Source organism: Cyprinus carpio, chromosome B18 (genome assembly GCF_018340385.1).
Source record: "Cyprinus carpio isolate SPL01 chromosome B18, ASM1834038v1, whole genome shotgun sequence".
NCBI lineage: Eukaryota > Metazoa > Chordata > Actinopteri > Cypriniformes > Cyprinidae > Cyprinus > Cyprinus carpio.
This window is the reverse complement of record NC_056614.1, coordinates 22,626,808-22,644,829: the sequence shown is the minus strand read 5'-3', so window position 1 is coordinate 22,644,829 and position 18,022 is coordinate 22,626,808. Positions and strand designations below refer to the sequence as shown.

Here is an 18,022-nt window from a genome sequence, read left to right as displayed (position 1 = left end):
CAGCTAGTTTGCAACACATTGTATTCAGAAATTGCAAACAACTAGTTTGTTAGTGAAGTTTTGTTAGTAAAATGACATTAACCTGTTCCTTTCACCGTGTACTATAAATCAGAATTTGCTTGGCAGAAAAAGTGAGGATATTCAGTCAGTTAGTTGTATATTTCAGAGCAAAATGTAAAAACCCAACTATATGCTGAACCCTAAACTAACCTCGGGAGTCTTCGCTCTCACACACCATCCGAGAGACACACAATTAACAGCTTAAATGGAACAAAAGCAGCTCTATGTCTGTGTATTAAGATGCAAGGATAATGCCTTCACTGAGGCTGATGGACTGTGCTGGGCTTTAAAAAGAAAGACGGAGAGACTTGTTTTTCTGGTAAGTAGAATGAAAGGAAAAGGGGAGGGGGGGTGAAGGGTCTCCCAAGGAAATACCTGCTGGATCAAACACTGCTGCCTGTAAGGAAAGTATATGTGTGTGTGTATAGATGTGGAAAGAATGCGTTAGGAAGCCCCTCCTCATCTCCTGAATGTGCCACAATGTGTGTTCATCATATTTACTAGCCATGCTAAAGCCATTACCATCACATTGTACGTGTGTACAGTATGTGGCTTTATAGACAATAACAGCATGAATTACACTGCAGACACTGACCTCTGGTCAAATTCATTTTGAATGGTCATTTTGGGTGGTCTCTGTGCTCATAGGTTATACAGGTTTGTTGTTTCTTTTTGTAATCTTGAGATTCAAGTGGTAATTTCTATGGTCAAGCTTAACATGAAGAGAGTTAAAAGTCACTTGGCTCTTCATCTGTCTGTTGATTTCATCTGCACAGAGAAAACTACAGACTTTTGAAGTCCATTTAATCTAAATATGACATTTAAAATAAAAAATATATATCATTATATATCATAAATCATTAGTGGGCAAAATATTCCTTTAAATTACACAAATGTCACAAAAATAAAAAATAATTTACAAATTTATGAATATATTTTCATATTGTTTGGAACATTCTTAATGCTTTAAATTGCAATGGTTTAAATAAAAAAAAAATAAAAAAAAAATTTAAACCCTGGCAATTTAAAGCATTAAGAATGTTCCTAAATAAAATTCAAATATATTTATAAATACATATACATATATATATATATATATGAAGAGTTCATTTGCAAAAACAGATAACTCAGTTTTTAACAATTTTCAAAAATCATGTTTTTTCATTGTGCATTCCAGTTAATCTCAATTAAACTGCATTTGGGTTATTTTGATTAAGTAAAAATAACTTAAAAATACAGCTAACTAACACAATGAAACACATTAAAAACATGATAACATAAAAAAACAGGCTTTTTGAAAATGTAAAAAAAAAAATTAGTTATCTGTTTTTGCAAATAAACTCTTCAAATATATGTACAGTTTTGGATGTAATATATTCAATATTCATATATAATGACATTTACATTGTACTCCAAAATACTTGTAAGAACACCGTGTGTATGAAATAACATGATAATACCATGGTTATGCAGAGCACCCTGTGAGAAATGTCTGTAGCTTTATTCATTTCTGTTGGCTCTGTTTCTATAGCAGCAGCCTGTTATACGTCAGCCTTGGAACAGATAAAAACTTTGCTGTCATTTCTTCATGTATGTCACAGCGAGATGGAAACTCTGAGATTCGCTCTGCTGTGTTCTGTTCACACAGTAGGAAGGTAGGAGACACAACCTGAATACTGATCTCTCTCTCTCACACACACATATAGATAGATGGGAGTTTAGACTCCTGTGGAGAGCTGTTTTCATGACCGTGAGACAGTGTGTGACTCAAGCCCTTAGAAACCACCATAGCAACACTAATACGCTTTACAGCTCACAACACAACCTGATTATGGCATGAATTCAAAAAGGACGACAAAACAACCGCTAGAGTTTAAAATTTTTTGGGTGAAATGTGAGTGGCACCTGTCCATGCAAAATTCACTGCAGTAATGATAAGGTGTTGTGGATGGTTCCTAGGGTGTTGCTATGCGGTTCTGACTCAGATTTAAGGTATTATTCATGTTTGTACAAACAACCAGTATAAGACGAAATACTGTACATGTTAAAGTACTTGGGATTATGAGTTTATTGAAATCACTAACCTTAAGCTATAGTTTTAAGCAACAAAATATGTTTATGTAAAAATATAAATAATACATTGAATTAAAAATTATATTTTATTTAGAAAGTAAATGATTTATTTTATATTTCACAGATCAAACACAAAATTAATTCAAACAATATATATTAATATGCATACTATATAAAATATATAATATTCAATATATTCAATATTAAAAAACATAGTTACTAAATATGAATTTATTTTAAAAATATTATTAGTCAGATTTAAGGTATCATTCATGTCTGTAGAAACAGTCAATGTGAGGCAACATGTAAAAGTATTCAAGTATGAGCAAAAATACCGTAATAGTGATATTGCATATAATATGTTTTATATAAAAAAATAGATTATATTTAGATTGATAAATCAATATTTATTGTTTATATTTTAAAAAATACAAAACATTTATTCTTATTTATTTTAATACAATATTTTATATCTCATTATATTATGTTATATATTGTTTCTATCTTTTATATTTGTATTTTAATACAAATATTAAAAATAAGTAAATTATGATAGATAGATAGATAGATAGATAGATAGATAGATAGATAGATAGATAGATAGATAGATAGATAGATAGAGATTTTTTGATAATTTTTGAGGAGGTGGTCATCTATGGATTGTTGAAAATTACTCAAAGTGACCAATCCTGTTCATACCTGGTAGACGGCTCGGACCAGGATGTCAGGAGCTCTGATCTGTGTATGCCTCAATCTTCTGAGGGCTGCCGAGGTCACATCCCACAATGCACTGTGCCTCACACACATACTCTCTCCCAGACTCAGAAGCATCGCCTCCATGACTGACAAGCACACAGGTACGCAGGTGTGTGTTCCAGTAATCCCCTCTTCAGCACAGGTGTGTGTGGGAGAAAACGTCCCCAGGTAATGCTGCTCTCCTTTCTGCGTACTCCTCTTTCATTTTCTCATCTCTTCTTCCTTTAATCCTCAGAAATGGGAGACTGAGACTGTGACTTCTGTGTGACTCAGATCTCGTCTTCCAAATGAATTCGGTCTCACTGGTCTCTCTCCCTCCACTGTAGGACAAATTCCCAGAATAACAGCCCAACACAAACATTCCCACAAATAGAGGACTATTGGTCCCTCTTTGTCGTTCTCTCCCTCCTTCTCTCACCCTCTTGTTTGTTTTAAAGCAACAGTCCCAAAGCAGGGCATTGAGGGGTTTTAAGCTTGCATGATGCTCTGAGACGCCCATCTAGGGCAGAGTGAAGGACAGTTATCCCTCCCCACAGGACGGATCCTGCTCGAGTTCATCGGCCCCGGACGACTGAAGAGATACTCGATATGTGTGTCTCAGCTTTCCCAGTGTGGCAGAGCAGCAGACAGCGCTTACTCATGGGAGTTCAAAACTAATTTTTCCATAAAACAGTTTGGAATGACGTCCAGATTCCAGAGTTTTGGAGTGGGACATGCCATTTGTGTCAGCGTTCTCAGGGCACCAAGCACCCAATCCAGATCCAGCCCCTAAACTACAGACTACCTGAAAAAACATTTACCTACAAAAGCCCTCCAACATTCCCCAAAAAAGTACTCTTTAGGGCTTTGTTCAAATTACTAACCCTTAAAAGTAATAATGATATAAATAATAAAATTAATTAACATTTTATTTAAAAAAAAAAAAACAAACAGTAATACTATAGTGATAAATGAATTAATTATGATTTTTTTTTAAATACATAAATGTTATTTTATATTAAATCAGTTTGAAAGTACTAGTCAGGAGTTTCTTCAAATCACTAACTCTATATGAGCAATAGTAATAGTGATAAATAAATACACATTTTAATTTTTTTAGGTTAATGAATTAATATTTATTTCTATTTTTAAATACATATGTTAATTAAATTAAATCAATTAATTAATTAACACTTCATGCACTGCTTGAAATATTTCAGATCACTAGCCTTAAGTATGAGCAACAGTATTAGTGAAATAAATTAATAAATACATAAGATTTACATAGGCTATATAATAAAGGATTTTTTCAACTGGAAATTCAGCTAGAATAACCGGTGGCTAATCTTATGTGGTTTGTAGCTGCTTGAAGCTTGTTATTTATAGACCATTTGCTGGTCTAAGCTAGTTTGGTAGTGGATAAACTGGACTTTAAGGTTATGGGGTCAGGATTAAGCTGGTTAGTGTTGGTTAGCCTGTCGGTGGGGACTTGGCTGACCAACTTCACCGTCTTGGGCTTTTATGAGCTATTTTTTTACTAGTAAGGATTTTAAACGTACATATTTTAATTGCTGTATTTATGGTAATATAACATACAAACTGTGTACTATTTAAGTATTTTGTTTAAATGCCTTATTAGATATGCAATCCTGTAAATACATTTTAAAAAATCCTTCTTTTACTTTATACTAATGGGTAACTCATGCACTCAGCCTAAACACCAGATACTGTGATTTACATTGCTTCTTATTTGAACACAGCACATTTTTCATTCTGCAATTCAACAGAAAGCCTTGGTCAATAGTAAGCAAGTTGAACAGCATCTGATCTTGATTAAAAATGCTTCCTGTCTTAGGAGAGATTTATATGATTTTCATATTGATGCTGGCATAGCATATGATCAAACTTGCACACATCAATATTGGATTTACCATGATTGATAAAAGATTTATCATGTTAGCCATAGGTTCAGCTAAAATGCCATGCAGGTATTTAAAAAATGAATGTAGTGAACAAAAAAAAAAAAAAAAAAAAAACTTGACTTGGTATTAGCCACCAATGTAATTTATTGATTTTACATGATTAACAATACATCTGTGGGATTTTGAAGGAAATTATAGTTACCATGGTGATACTCTAAGAATTTTTTTGTGAACCACAAAGGCTACACATAAAGATTAAGTAACACATTTCTATAGTGCAGGCAGAGAAACATTGTTGGCTTTAACAATAGTCAAATTATATGATTACAGAGAGTGTAATGACACTGTGTGACACCAAACCTCATTCAGTCACAGTCAGAGACAGCTGGAGTCTAATGAATGAGCACCGAAGCACATGCGTTTCTATTTGTGTTCATGCTTCTGTGGTACTGGAGGCTAAATACAGGGCTATGGAACGAGGACAACTACAATAACTCATTCATGTTACTGTCCTGCATTCTGTGGCTCAATGCATATTGATTTGTGCACAATAAATCAGATGTGGAGTGTGATAGTACTACTGTAAAGCATAAATGTGAAAGTATTCATGGAGGTGCATGCGGGAGAGAGAGAAACAGATTTCCTAAGAACTGTCTCAATAGCTTCAACTGAATGTTTAATGATCTGTTACAAAATGCAGATGTTTTTCCTTGAATTCTGTTCAATGTGAAAAACAGAAACTTTGAAAAATACATGAATTTCACATTAAGATGTATTTAATTTATGGGGTTTTGTTTAATGGAAATGATTGCATTTGAGGTCTGAAATTATCTCATGTGAAACTTTGAGAGCACATGTGAACTACAAAAATCATGGTTTTGTCTAAAATGATGTCAAATCCGTGTGGGTTTTCTGGGAAATGTTGCACAAAAAAGGCTTTCAAAAAAGATTTTTGAAAATGAGAAAAACAAGTAGAGTTTGCACAAACAAAAGTTGCACGTTGCTATGTTCCCCACATAAAATAAAATAAAATAAAATAAAATGATTGAAGTGATATTGTAATAGTTGTGCATGGAATTCCTGTGTTTTTTCTCTGAAGGAAATGAAGACACAAAAACAGAAAACAAGTTGTCCAACAATAAAGCAGCATGATGTCTTAAATTGTGAAATATGTAGCGTCCTGTTTCTCCTGCTGTGTTCTATTGGAATGTTCAGAATTTGCGTTCCCTGATTCTTTTGAATTCATGAGTCAACGGCTGCTGCTTCCTGAGGGGTGAGAATGTCATCTGCTGTCATTTAAACGTGTGAATGTGTGTGAGCAGCTATTGTGTGCTGGAACAGGATCAAATATTTAGAAATGGAGGTAGTTCTCAAACTTGTGTGTGTAAGCGGTCTATTTTGTGGAACCCTGGGAAATGCTGTGGTATTCAGTGATTTTACACACACTTAAGCCTTGTGCACACCAGGACAATTATAGCGCACACTTATCGCCAGCGTTTTTCGAGACATTTTTTGACATGTCTTGTGTGTTCATACCCAAGTGATTTTCGCTGGCGATGAGCCGAGTGAACGTCCACTCTCTGACATTAGATGGCGCTTAATAAAAAACAGAAATACCCAGGTACACATTGAATCCTATTTGATCTGCAATTCCTCTCCATAACATCATTGGGTATCAATGTGTGCTCGGCAAGACCATTTTGTGCTTGAGTGCCACCAAGGTGTGTTTTCCTGTAACTTCAGCAGCTCCGGGCACATGAACAAAAGCGTCAATCTCATTGGTCCGACAGTTTTTAACGCAGCGCATCATATCAAAAAAATGAGACTGAGGCTATATATATATATAAAAAAGACACTTTTAAGCCTGATGTTTTGCGCGTCAGTTTGCACACTCACATTGGTGTTAATGTAAATAATCACAAGGGATTAAACTTCGGCGATAATCGTCCCAGTGTGCACAAGCCTTTAAACACACAAAAAAACATATTAATCAGACAGATGTCGACCATGTACTTTTCACACAAATGCTATCTGTCTATTTAGATGTAAAAAAAAACACTTGGGAAATGTAGGTCACAATAAATGTGAAGGGAATCACGGTGATTCGGATACATAGACCTCTGAAATGAGTGTCAAATAATTTTATAGCATCACTGAAAACATTTTTTTTTTTCTCATGCGGCTTGTTTTCCAAACTGAGAGTTGAAATTTTTGTGCTAATCGAAAGCATGCAACAATGCATAGCTCTACATCATTCCAAAATTCTCCCTCTCCTGCACATTCTCACCCAAACACACAAAAGAACCTCTGGCATCTTCAGTACCATGTGACAGAAGCAAAAAAGAGAAATAGAGTTATGAAAGAGAGAGAGAGAGGGGGAGAGAGACTTGCTGTCCCAGTGCACCAGAGCTGTTTGAAGTTATGTTATGTATGTGAGAGCGTGACCTACTTCATTCTGCATATAGGCTAATAAGTGTTTGCTCCTGAATCTTTCTGTGAGCATAAATATTTATGAGGATTATACTATAATAGCGCAAACCCACAAGAACGCAGAGGAGGCAGCCGCACACACACATGCACACACACTGAGCCGGTGGAATTAAGCCTGGTGTAACTCCAATCCAAGGCCACCAGCAGAAAGCACATACATTTCCTCCCTAAACACCCAGGCGCACCATCACACACCCCCAGAATGGCATGAATAGACTATTGAGAGAGAAAGATGAGTCAAAATGTGTGTGTAATGCTCTATGACAGGCCTGTTCCAGTGCATGTGAAATGATCCATTCTCTACTCTTATTTTTAGCACAAAGCTCTGTACTTGTTCATGTCTAAGAGACATTCAGGACATTTTGGGGGGTGATGCATCCTGTTTTGGGGGATGAATGTGACCCGGGCTGACCCTGGGATCATGCACGGGTGTTTCTGGGAGCAGAACATGAGACTTAATTGAAACCAGTAGACGTCAAGTTCACGTAAAGGTTGGAGTCATTTAAAAAGCTTTATGTTCTCAGACATACATGAGATTGTGTGTGTGTGTGTGTGTGTGTGTGTGTGTGTGTGTGTGTGTGTGTTTATGACTAGACTGCATTCCAGTCTAATATTCAAAGTAGTCAGAACACACTTCATATCTTCCACTGATATGAGAAAATGTGTGTGTGTTTGTGTGTGAGGAGGAATTCAATTCTATTTCTCAGGCTCCTTCAGGGCAGCTGATATTGCAGCATTCACATGCTGAAGTTTCTGAGGGGTAAATGTGCTTGTGTGCATAAGTGTGTGTGTTATTGGATGGTTTTTCTTTCCAAAGATCAATTTGAGCTTGAGGGGATGTCTAAATGGAGAGGAAAACAATAAAAGTGATAGCGGCAGCTTGGTGTGTGCATGCCTGTGTTGAGATTTCTTGAGGGCCCATGTGGAGAAGCTAGTACACGATGATGTGACAAAGCTGTAAATGATCAATTTATCATCTAGATGTCATCAGTAAAAAAATATTTTGAGATTTACTTGGAAGGAATCATCAACTCTGCTATGTCTATAAGGCCACAAATGTACTCTATGCAAGTATGAGGATGCACTGTAGGCATACTGTACGTTCTTAAAATACATTCTTCCTTTATGTTGGTAATCCAAACCCCTTTCTCAGAATCGACTGTGAGGTCATATTTAGATCCACTTCCATCCAACTGATGGACTAAACCAAGTGCCCACCCTACAGGAAGTAAGATCTTTTGCTATTTCCATTGCATCATGACTTTAAAGGGAAAGTCCACCCAAAAATGAAAATTCTGTCATCATTTACTCCCCCTCATGTCATTTCAAACCCATGACTTACTTTAATATGTGGAACATAAAAGAAGCTATTTTGAAGAATGTTGGTATCCAAACCAAAAAAATATTATGGAAGTATATTATGGACCAGAAACTATTTGGTCACCAACATTCTTCAAAATATCTTTGTGTTGACAGAATTTTCATTCATGACCTCTTAGTCAATTGTAATAAATAGACAGGGTTTAATATGATTTATGATTTGAGAAGTCAGTCTTCACTGGAAGATCAAGTTATAACATTTTGATTAAAAGTCATGAGCACAAAGATTTAAGAAATAAAACAAGCATGGATGAATAATTCACCATAAGACCAATTAGGTGCATTTAAGACACAGATAGGTTGAATTACCACTTTACACTACCCTAAGATGTTGTGCTGTTTTTATCTGGTCTTAGCTGGTCTCCCAATCTGGCCAAGTTGGTCTTCAACTGAAAAGTGTCCAAAAACCCCCTAAAACCAGCTGATAGACCAGTTTGACAAGGCTGGGAGACCAGCTAAGACCAAGACCTAAGACTGGTTCAAGGTTGTATTTTTCCCAGCAGGGAACAAATCTCAGTACTCATAGAGTGATGTTCTCCTTTAAATGTGCCGTTAAATCAGATGGAAATGCTTGTCAAAGCCAGCAGCAAATGCATTCGAGTACATGCATAAAGTCTAGCCTTAATGAATAAAGATATATAAATTAGATAAACACAAACACGCACATATTTCTACACATTTTTGATTACATACATGGTACAATGCATTAGCAACTGTAAATGTGTTACTTTGGAGCATTTTAAAGGATGGCTGATGTTGCACAAGCTCAAGCACACACTTGCATATTAATCCACATTTTGTCTGCATCATGCCTGACCTGCTTCCTAATGGGAGGCAACAGAACGGTTAAATTTAACAAGCCTCAATTAGCACTCTGCTTTAGCCGAGAGTTAGCGAACTGCCCAGAGACAAACTCTATGGAGCACACAAAAAAGACCCAATTAAAGACACACACACACACACACACACACACAGCAGCGATTCCACCCATTGCAACAAAGCATCTCCAAGGAGAACCCCAGCGGCCCCCTAAACATCAAGGTAGAAAGAAACTGTTTTCCACAGACAAACTGCTACTGTTTTTTCGCTAAGAGCATTGGATTTAAAATCTGGCTTCGAAAACTCTGCAAGTGGTCACACCATATTACAGAAGAGGAACATGCTGAGATAAATTTGTAATTTAACCTCAAAAAGACTCAAAAAGAGGAAACAAGGAGGAGGAGGAGAAGGAAGTGGGAAGCTGAAAGGACAGGAAATAGAACAGAAGAGCATGAAATGGTAATGGAATGATAGAAATACGTGGGTAAGTAAAAGAGTAGGGCAGATGGAGGAGGAGTGAAGAAAAAAGGGAGGGCAAAAGAGACAAAAAGAACAGGGCTTCTTTCATTGTCTCGATCTAATGAAGCAGAACATATTTGTCTGTCACAAATGACCAACAAGTGTAAAGATTTTACTCTTATGGAAAGCCCTCCAGCTACATGATTACATTAACCTTCAGTGAAGAAACATCTCATACACAAACACACATACACTCAACTCAAGTTATGCACAAGTTATTAGGAGTCTAATCATAAAACACTGAGTTGCATAAGGGTGAAACCCATCAAGAACACTTCCATGTCATATTTCACCCTGAAACCAAAATAAAAGAAGGCCTGTTAATGGGCCATTAAGATTTTGCACAAAATAACATTATTTACGTGACAATAAAAAGCATTTCCTTCCATCAATTCTTATTAATATAATGCATAAAATACAGTAATTTTATAATTACTGCATTCAAGCATAATATTTTATAATTATATATCTATAAAAATATTTTATAGTATATATTTTAATATTTGTATTATTTATTTTTAATTTATTATTTTTCATAATTAATTCAAATTATATTTACTGTTCAAAATGTTTTTTGACAGAAATTATTATTTTTATTCAGGATGGATACATTTAATTTTTTTTAAAAAGTGACAGTAAATATATTGATAATTTTACAAAACATTTCTATCTCAAATAAATGCTCCTTTTGAACTTTTCATTCATCAAAAAACCCTGAAGAAATTAATCAAGGTTTCCACAAAAATATTAAGCAGTACAACTCTTTTCAACATGGATAATAATATGATATTGAATATAATAATTGATAATAATAATAATGTTTCTTAAGCACCAAATCAGCATATTAGAATGATTTCTGAAGGATCATGTGACGCTAAAGACTGGAGTAATGATGCTGGAAATTCAGCTTTGCATCACAGGAATAAATTATATGTTAAAATATTTCAAAGTACAAAAGAGTCGGTTATTTAAAATTGTATTAATATTTCACAATATTGTTTTTACTGTATTTTTGATTAAATAAATGCAACCTTGTTAAGCAAAAAAGTCTTCTTTCAAACACATATTTAAAAAAATCTTACCTGACCTAAACATTCTAACTTTTTTACAATGCAAATAGGCTTAATTTTCTTATTCAAAATATATTTTTTGCATGCTTAGACTGTAAAAATATGTCCTTATTGATTTAAATGTTTAAGTATGATCAACTTGGCTGTACAAGTCATTTCAACTTAAATTGCATATGTATATGCTTTCATGAGAGTCTCCCAAAACAACTTGTCCTCTCTGACAAAGCCTCTCTGGCTCTGTGATTATCCTGTGGTGTATGTCTGCTGTCTGTGGGAGCTGTGAGTCAAAATCACTCAAACAGATGAAAATGAGAGATGGCAGAGCACAAACACAAAAGACAAGGGGAAGGAAAAAACAATGAGGGGAAAGAGGGGGGTTTGAGAAGCCTAGTAATCAGAAGGAGAATGAAGCTCTTGTTCCTTTGATTAAATCACTTTGTCTGCTAATAGCAATGGTTATGCCTTATCAACCACTGCCGTCCCCCAAAACCTCATCTGCCATCCTCACAGGAAATCCCTAAATTACAACCGTGTTTCAAAAGAGCCAATCAACACAACCCAGTGAGACAGACACACACCACAGGCCTTTATTAAGACCAGCGCTGCCTCTTAAAGGCACATAACAGCCTAAAGACACGTTCTAATGAAAACACAAGGAGAAGTCAAGAAAATCAGAGTGAACTTCCATCATGTTTCATTAGTCTAAAAGTGACCAGTTTTTTTGGTGATTGGCATTGTCAACTCATCAGTCAGAGTGATTTTGGTTGAATGAACCATTACGCTGCCCCGTTTGAACTCTGACTGACAGCTCATTATTGATGGTTAAACAGGATGGTAGACATCTGATCCCTAGTTATGACCCATATGGATATATTATAGATTAAACATGCCTTCTTGCAGACAGACAGCTGGAGAAATGAAAGAGAAAGTGCGAGAGAAGGCAAGAAATTGTGAGATGACAGTTTATGAGAGTGGCAGACATTGCACACACACATACACACACACACACACACACACATATATATATATATATATATATATATATATATATATATATATATATATATATCGGGGGGTGCGTGTGTTTACATATACTGTAAATTATCTAAATATGTAAAATTATCAAAATTTTATACAATAAATGTATATAACAAATATTTTACAAATGTTTCATGTCATATTTTAAAGACAGATAAACAAATTAAACTAAATAAAGTATAAGACAGACTTTTTGGCCCACATATACAGTATCTGATATGTTTCTAGCAGCAGGACTTCAGATTAAGTTGCCAGTCTTTTTTAACATATCTCAGCAGGTACAGTAGTATCTCAGATGGTAGTATGTTCCTCTCCAACTGGTCTGGGCCAAAACTAAGAAGCTTAAGTCTCGACTGCCATATCCATTCTCTCCTGGCAAGTTCTTGCACATGCAGAGCAGCCTGGCTATCAAGAAAATCTCACATTAGTCACGGTAGAGTTTTGCGGCGTGTGCTAACGACATTCGTGTTAGATCAGTTAAGTGGATGGATTCTGCTGCCTGCCAGCTCAGCGTTGCTGACAGTGGATGGTATAGCGCTTTCTAAAGCTGCTTTCACGGTAATGAAGGACCACAGTGAATCTAAGTTAAATGCACAAACACATTCACATGCTCTCGCAGTGCTGGATACTGCAGGGACTGAGTATTTCGAGTCAGTTTTGCATGTCAGTCTGTTTAAGGCATGTAGGCATCAGGCCACAATGCCGTTAGAGCTAAGTGTCTATAATTTCTCAGCTAAAACTCCCGGCAGCTGAAGGGACAGCCTCAGGCCACAGAGAGAGAATGACAGCGAAGAGGAGGAGAGCTCTGCCGGGATGCAGTAAAGTAACGTGCGTGAGGAAATCCTCCAATCAATAATTCAAACTGCTATAATTACACACATCTGTCTCAGTGCTAAACGAGAGAGAAAGAGAGAGAGAGAGAGAGAGAGAGAGAGAGAGAGAGAGAGAGAGAGAGACTTAATGTGTACTACGGCATTGTGAAATATTAAACACTTCTTGTAATTTTAGTGCACAACGAGATTCAAATGAAACTGGCACACAGCAGCCATATGATATAAGCACGAATGTAGGCCATTTCAACATCATGCAAAAATATATACATTTTTAACTTTTCATGTTCTTTTTATAGAATTTGAAAATTTATATAAGTTTTATAGAAGTGGTTATTTTCTATGGCCAATGTTGATCTGATGTCAAGAAAGTAGGGTGGCCTATAAATATTACTGATGTTATTTTATGTTTTGCATAATTTATATAGTGATTTAAAATCACCACACACACACACACACACACACACACACACACACACACACACATATGTATATACCAATAGTTCTAAATATTATTTTTATATCCATCCATCCATCCATCCATCCAAATTATTTAAATTATTCATCATTAAAAGATAATTAAATATGAATAACTAATTATTACATCTATCTATCTATCTATCTATCTATCTATCTATCTATCTATCTATCTATCTATCTATCTATCTATCTATCTATCTATCTATCTATCTATCTATCTATCTACACATTTATAATTACATATAATATTTCAAAAATAAAATAAAATTAGATGCACAGACAGATGGATGGATAGAAAAAATAAATAAAAAAAGAATATGAATTTCTTATTAATTATAAAATGTAATATTTAAAATTAGACACATAAATATATGCATTATAAATTATCACAAAATAATAACAATAATATTTATAACTATGATTACTTCTTATATATAAATAATATATTTGATAAATATGATAAAAGCTGCCTATATGATGGCTATAATATCATCATATATGTTTATACATATTTATATACAAATTTTATTACACGTATTTATACAAATTTATATGATGAAATCACCAGGCTTGAAATCATCATGCTATTTTGCATTTGTGATTTTTAAGAACCTGAATCTCCATGATTATTAAATGATTACTTTGTGGGTGCACACACCCACAACCAGAACGAAAGCAAACACACACACACACACATCTGTATTGGCAGAACTTTTACCCTGTGGCAGTTCCAGTAAATGGAACAGTCAGTGCAGTGAGGTGAAGCTCAAAGTATTTTGTCTGCTAACGTGATTCACATAACTGGGCAGGTTGCTGCGTGTTTTGGGGTAATGTTTATCTGATACCAGTATCTTCAGTGAACGAACACTATTATGCAACACTGTCATTCGAACTGTCACAGACTTCAGAAAGCCATAATCGTGACAGTGACCCTCTTAAGAGCCATATGAGCATGAGAACAACACAATTCACTGAGATTCCCTGTAAAGCACTAACGCAGATGCACATCCATCATGCCAACACATAAACGGCTAATTATCTCCATTGCCTCCTCAGCTGCAGACAAACTAACACACAAGTGCCACCATTGACATCCCTTGATAACCTTGAGCCAGCATTCAAAAACACACAAGACTCACGGATCGTCTCACGTCTTACCCTCTCCTCACTATTTCGCCTCAGCGTCCCCACCGGCAGCTTGAGGAGAAGCCTGCGGGTCCTACTGGGCGTTACGGCCGCCTGGACCACCATGGTGTGAGTGTGAGCGTCTGGTCCACGAGCGTTCGGCGTCTGCTGTCCCGTCACAGACAGACGGGCTGTTCCTCTCTCTCGCTCCGTCTCCACGGCTCCCTCCCACCAATTTTCCAGCCTGTCTCTCCTTGTTCTGCTTTTGAATGTGTTCGCACCTTCTTTGTTGGTGTTTCTTGCACTCTTTCTGTCCGTTTCGCCTCTGTTCCTGTGTCTTTCAGTGGTGGGGGTCCTCACTGTGGTCTTCAGCCCATACTGTGTCGGCTTTCATACTGCTTCCTCAGGAGAAGCGTGTGTGAGTGAGAGAGCGAGCAGAAGGGAGGGAGGTTGTTGTCTCTCTCTCTCTCTCTCTCTCTCTCTCTCTCTCTGTCTCTTGAAGTAGCCGTGGAATGGCGTGTGCGCTCCAGATACATCAGCCTCGCTTCCTCCAGTCAAACTCAATTCAGGTCACTGGATTAATATGAGCATTATCACATACACACGTGAGTCACGTGATGCTGCACAAGAATGTATGCATGTGTTTAGAAAGCAAAGCTGTGTATATGTCAATGTTTATGATGAGGGATAAAGTGTGTGTGTGTGCTGTAAAATATCCATTCTCCTGCTCAAACAGAATATCTGATGTTTTGCCATCTGCTGTTCAGATTAGCTGTAAATCCCATGGCTGCTTTCACCAGACAGACTACACACACACACACAAAGGGAAAATACCCTCAAGCTGCCAACAAGATTACACACTAGGGATCGTTGCATGTGTGTGTAGGACATTATCGCCTAACAGGGACAACAGGGATGTCTTGTTAAAAACTGCACTAAATGCCTGTCCGTCCTTCTCTGCTCTTCAGAACTCAATGAAGCAAGCAGACGGCTACACTCTTAATAACTTTCCATTGCACTACAGGTTCTTTATAGTGGAAAAAGGTTCTTTAGAATTTTAAAATGTTTACACTAAGAAAATAAATGGTTCTGTTAAGAACTGTTCATTGAAAAGTTCATTGAATGGTTCTTCTATGGCATCACTGTGAAAACATCCTTTTGGAACCATTTTTGTGTGAGTGTAGTATTAAGTGAGTTTTATGGAGATTGTTTGTCTGGAAACTGCACTGGAATGAGGTGATGTACTGTTGTGTTTATGATAGAGCATATAATACAAAAACAATCCTGTAATGTTCGAAAAACCATCTGATTCAATCTTGGAAGACAAAACTCTAGTGAGTTGCATGATTCAACGGCATTTTAAAGAGATAATTCACCCCAAATTGTAAATTATGTCACCACATACTCATGTTGCTCCAAACCTGTATGATTTACTTGATTTAAAAAAGAAATAAAAAATTAAATGTAGTTTGAAGATTTTTTTTTTTTTAATAGAATGGAAGTCAGTGATGTCTAGAAGAAAGAAAGAAAGAAAGAAAGAAAGAAAGAAAGAAAGAAAGAAAAAATATTGTACCATCATGACAGTGAGTGAATGATGAGAGAATTTTTATTTTGGGGTGAAATATCCCTATAAGACATCATGGGTACACTCCACTCATAAACATTGTTCCAAAAGATAGATAGTAATGTTTTACTGCTTTAAAATACCTTTAAAATATTATATTATTAATAATAAAATATTATTGATATATTCAAATAATTTAACCAGTCAAAATAAAATGAAAACAAAGACAAGATTTCCCAAAACATTTTTCAATCTTTTCCATTTAATTTTTCATTGAACATAGTTCAATAGTTTAAATTTTAGAACATAGCTTTTTAGAACCAGCAACGTCTGCGTGAGTAAGCAACACTCACATGTAAGGTACTTCAGAAAATGTAAAAATCTAGTTTTAAACGTGTTGTCTCCCTGTCTAAAAATTACAACATTAAACACTGGAATCACTCTTCATATTCTTATTAGACATGCACTGAGAAGAATTCATAAAGCTTTTCATGGGAACATCTACAGTCTATATGTACAGTATGAATTATTTTATTACCTCCAAGAACATGAAAAGGTCAATACAAATGAATCTTTTTTTCAAATATATACAGAGAAAGAAAGAGAGAGAGAGAGAGTCAGAAGCTTTCCTTCTAATCCCTGCTCAGCATCATTCATTCAGTAGCTGCTCCAGATTAGGTATATTAAAAACTGTTTCTATTTTTACCATACTGCTGAGGGTTTATATGGCTCTTTGCCTCATATTGCTCATATACAGTCTGTTTTTTAATAGCTAAATTATGCCTGTGTGATAAACCAAGATAGGGAACAGGGGAACTGATAAATTTGTCACACCATGTGTGTTGGTTCCCTCCCCACTCACACACTAAACCAAGCTATTACTTCCTGTGTATCCGTGACATTCTTAATACAACCCGAGAGTGGATAAAACGCCCAAGGGTACGAGAACTAACTCACACATATACAATATATATACACTCATACACCTTCCAGAGCGTTTTCTCCAACACAGCAGGCCATTTTAGCAAATAGGTGAACAACATGTCACCATTTAAAACATGGTAAATGAATCTGTCACACGCTTACTGTTCGACTAAATGAATTAATCCAATATAATAACACAAACAAAATCTCTAAGCACCTTCAATGACACAAAAGAGAGGCGATGGGGGAGGCTGCTCGACTCTTGCTGAGATGTTTTAATGGAGTTCTGGAGCTCTGCCTCTGTTCTAGGGCTGCAGGGGCTCATCCAGAACCTGTTTACACTGCACCCTGTAATCTTAGCCCATGGCACTCTGAGTGTGTGTGTGTGTGTGTGTGTGTGTCTCAGATGCCATCCATTGCAGTTTGTGTGGCTGTTATCCAGACCGAGATTTCATAAATTACCATAATTACTGCAAAACCCCACACACAAAAAAACATCTATCCCCACCAACGCTCTTCTCAGAACCCGGTTTAACCCGGTGTAACTCCAACATTGGTACGAACGGAAGACAATTGGACGGAGAAGGAAAGGGTTTCATAATACATATCGTGGGAAAGGGTGAGGCTGAGAGCGCAGAGTGAAACAAGAAAGAGGGAAAACACAAGCGCTGACAGCAATGATTTGTTCGCCATGTTGGAATAATTCACTTCAGTGGAGCAAATTGATAACGCTTCTGGGGTTATTGAGTCTACAAATGATCAACAGCCACTTTAATTTTCCTCATTAAAATAAAGCACATATCTGTTATCAGGCACTGCAGATGGTTTTGGGAAATACTCATCCGTTTCAGAAGAGAATATTCAAAGGAGCCATATTCTAAGATTTCTAGCCATTTCTTTTTCCTAACTGAGAATCTTAGTTCTTAGTAAAAGGTATTCTGCTCTACATAAACACAATTTTAGCAACCAATGCTTTCATTTAGTTTCACATTA

At 36.1% G+C, this 18,022-nt stretch overlaps 1 protein-coding gene across 8 annotated transcripts in view; it reads right to left on the bottom strand.

The window, feature by feature from the left end:
* The window catches only part of LOC109108893 (FERM domain-containing protein 4A), a 141,161-nt gene that overhangs the window by 61,039 nt on the left and 62,100 nt on the right, over positions 1-18,022 (bottom strand). The window contains exon 1 of one of the 8 annotated variants that reach the window (XM_042744400.1): positions 14,575-15,542. The exons of 2 other annotated variants lie outside the window; for them this stretch is intronic. In XM_042744400.1, coding sequence (XP_042600334.1) covers positions 14,575-14,667 — 93 coding nt within the window. In that variant the 5' untranslated portion in view covers positions 14,668-15,542. Of the gene's footprint in view, positions 1-2,832; positions 3,720-14,574; positions 15,543-18,022 lie in introns of those variants that run through there. 5 more of the 8 variants (XM_042744399.1, XM_042744393.1, XM_042744398.1 and 2 more) reach the window with 5 other exon arrangements.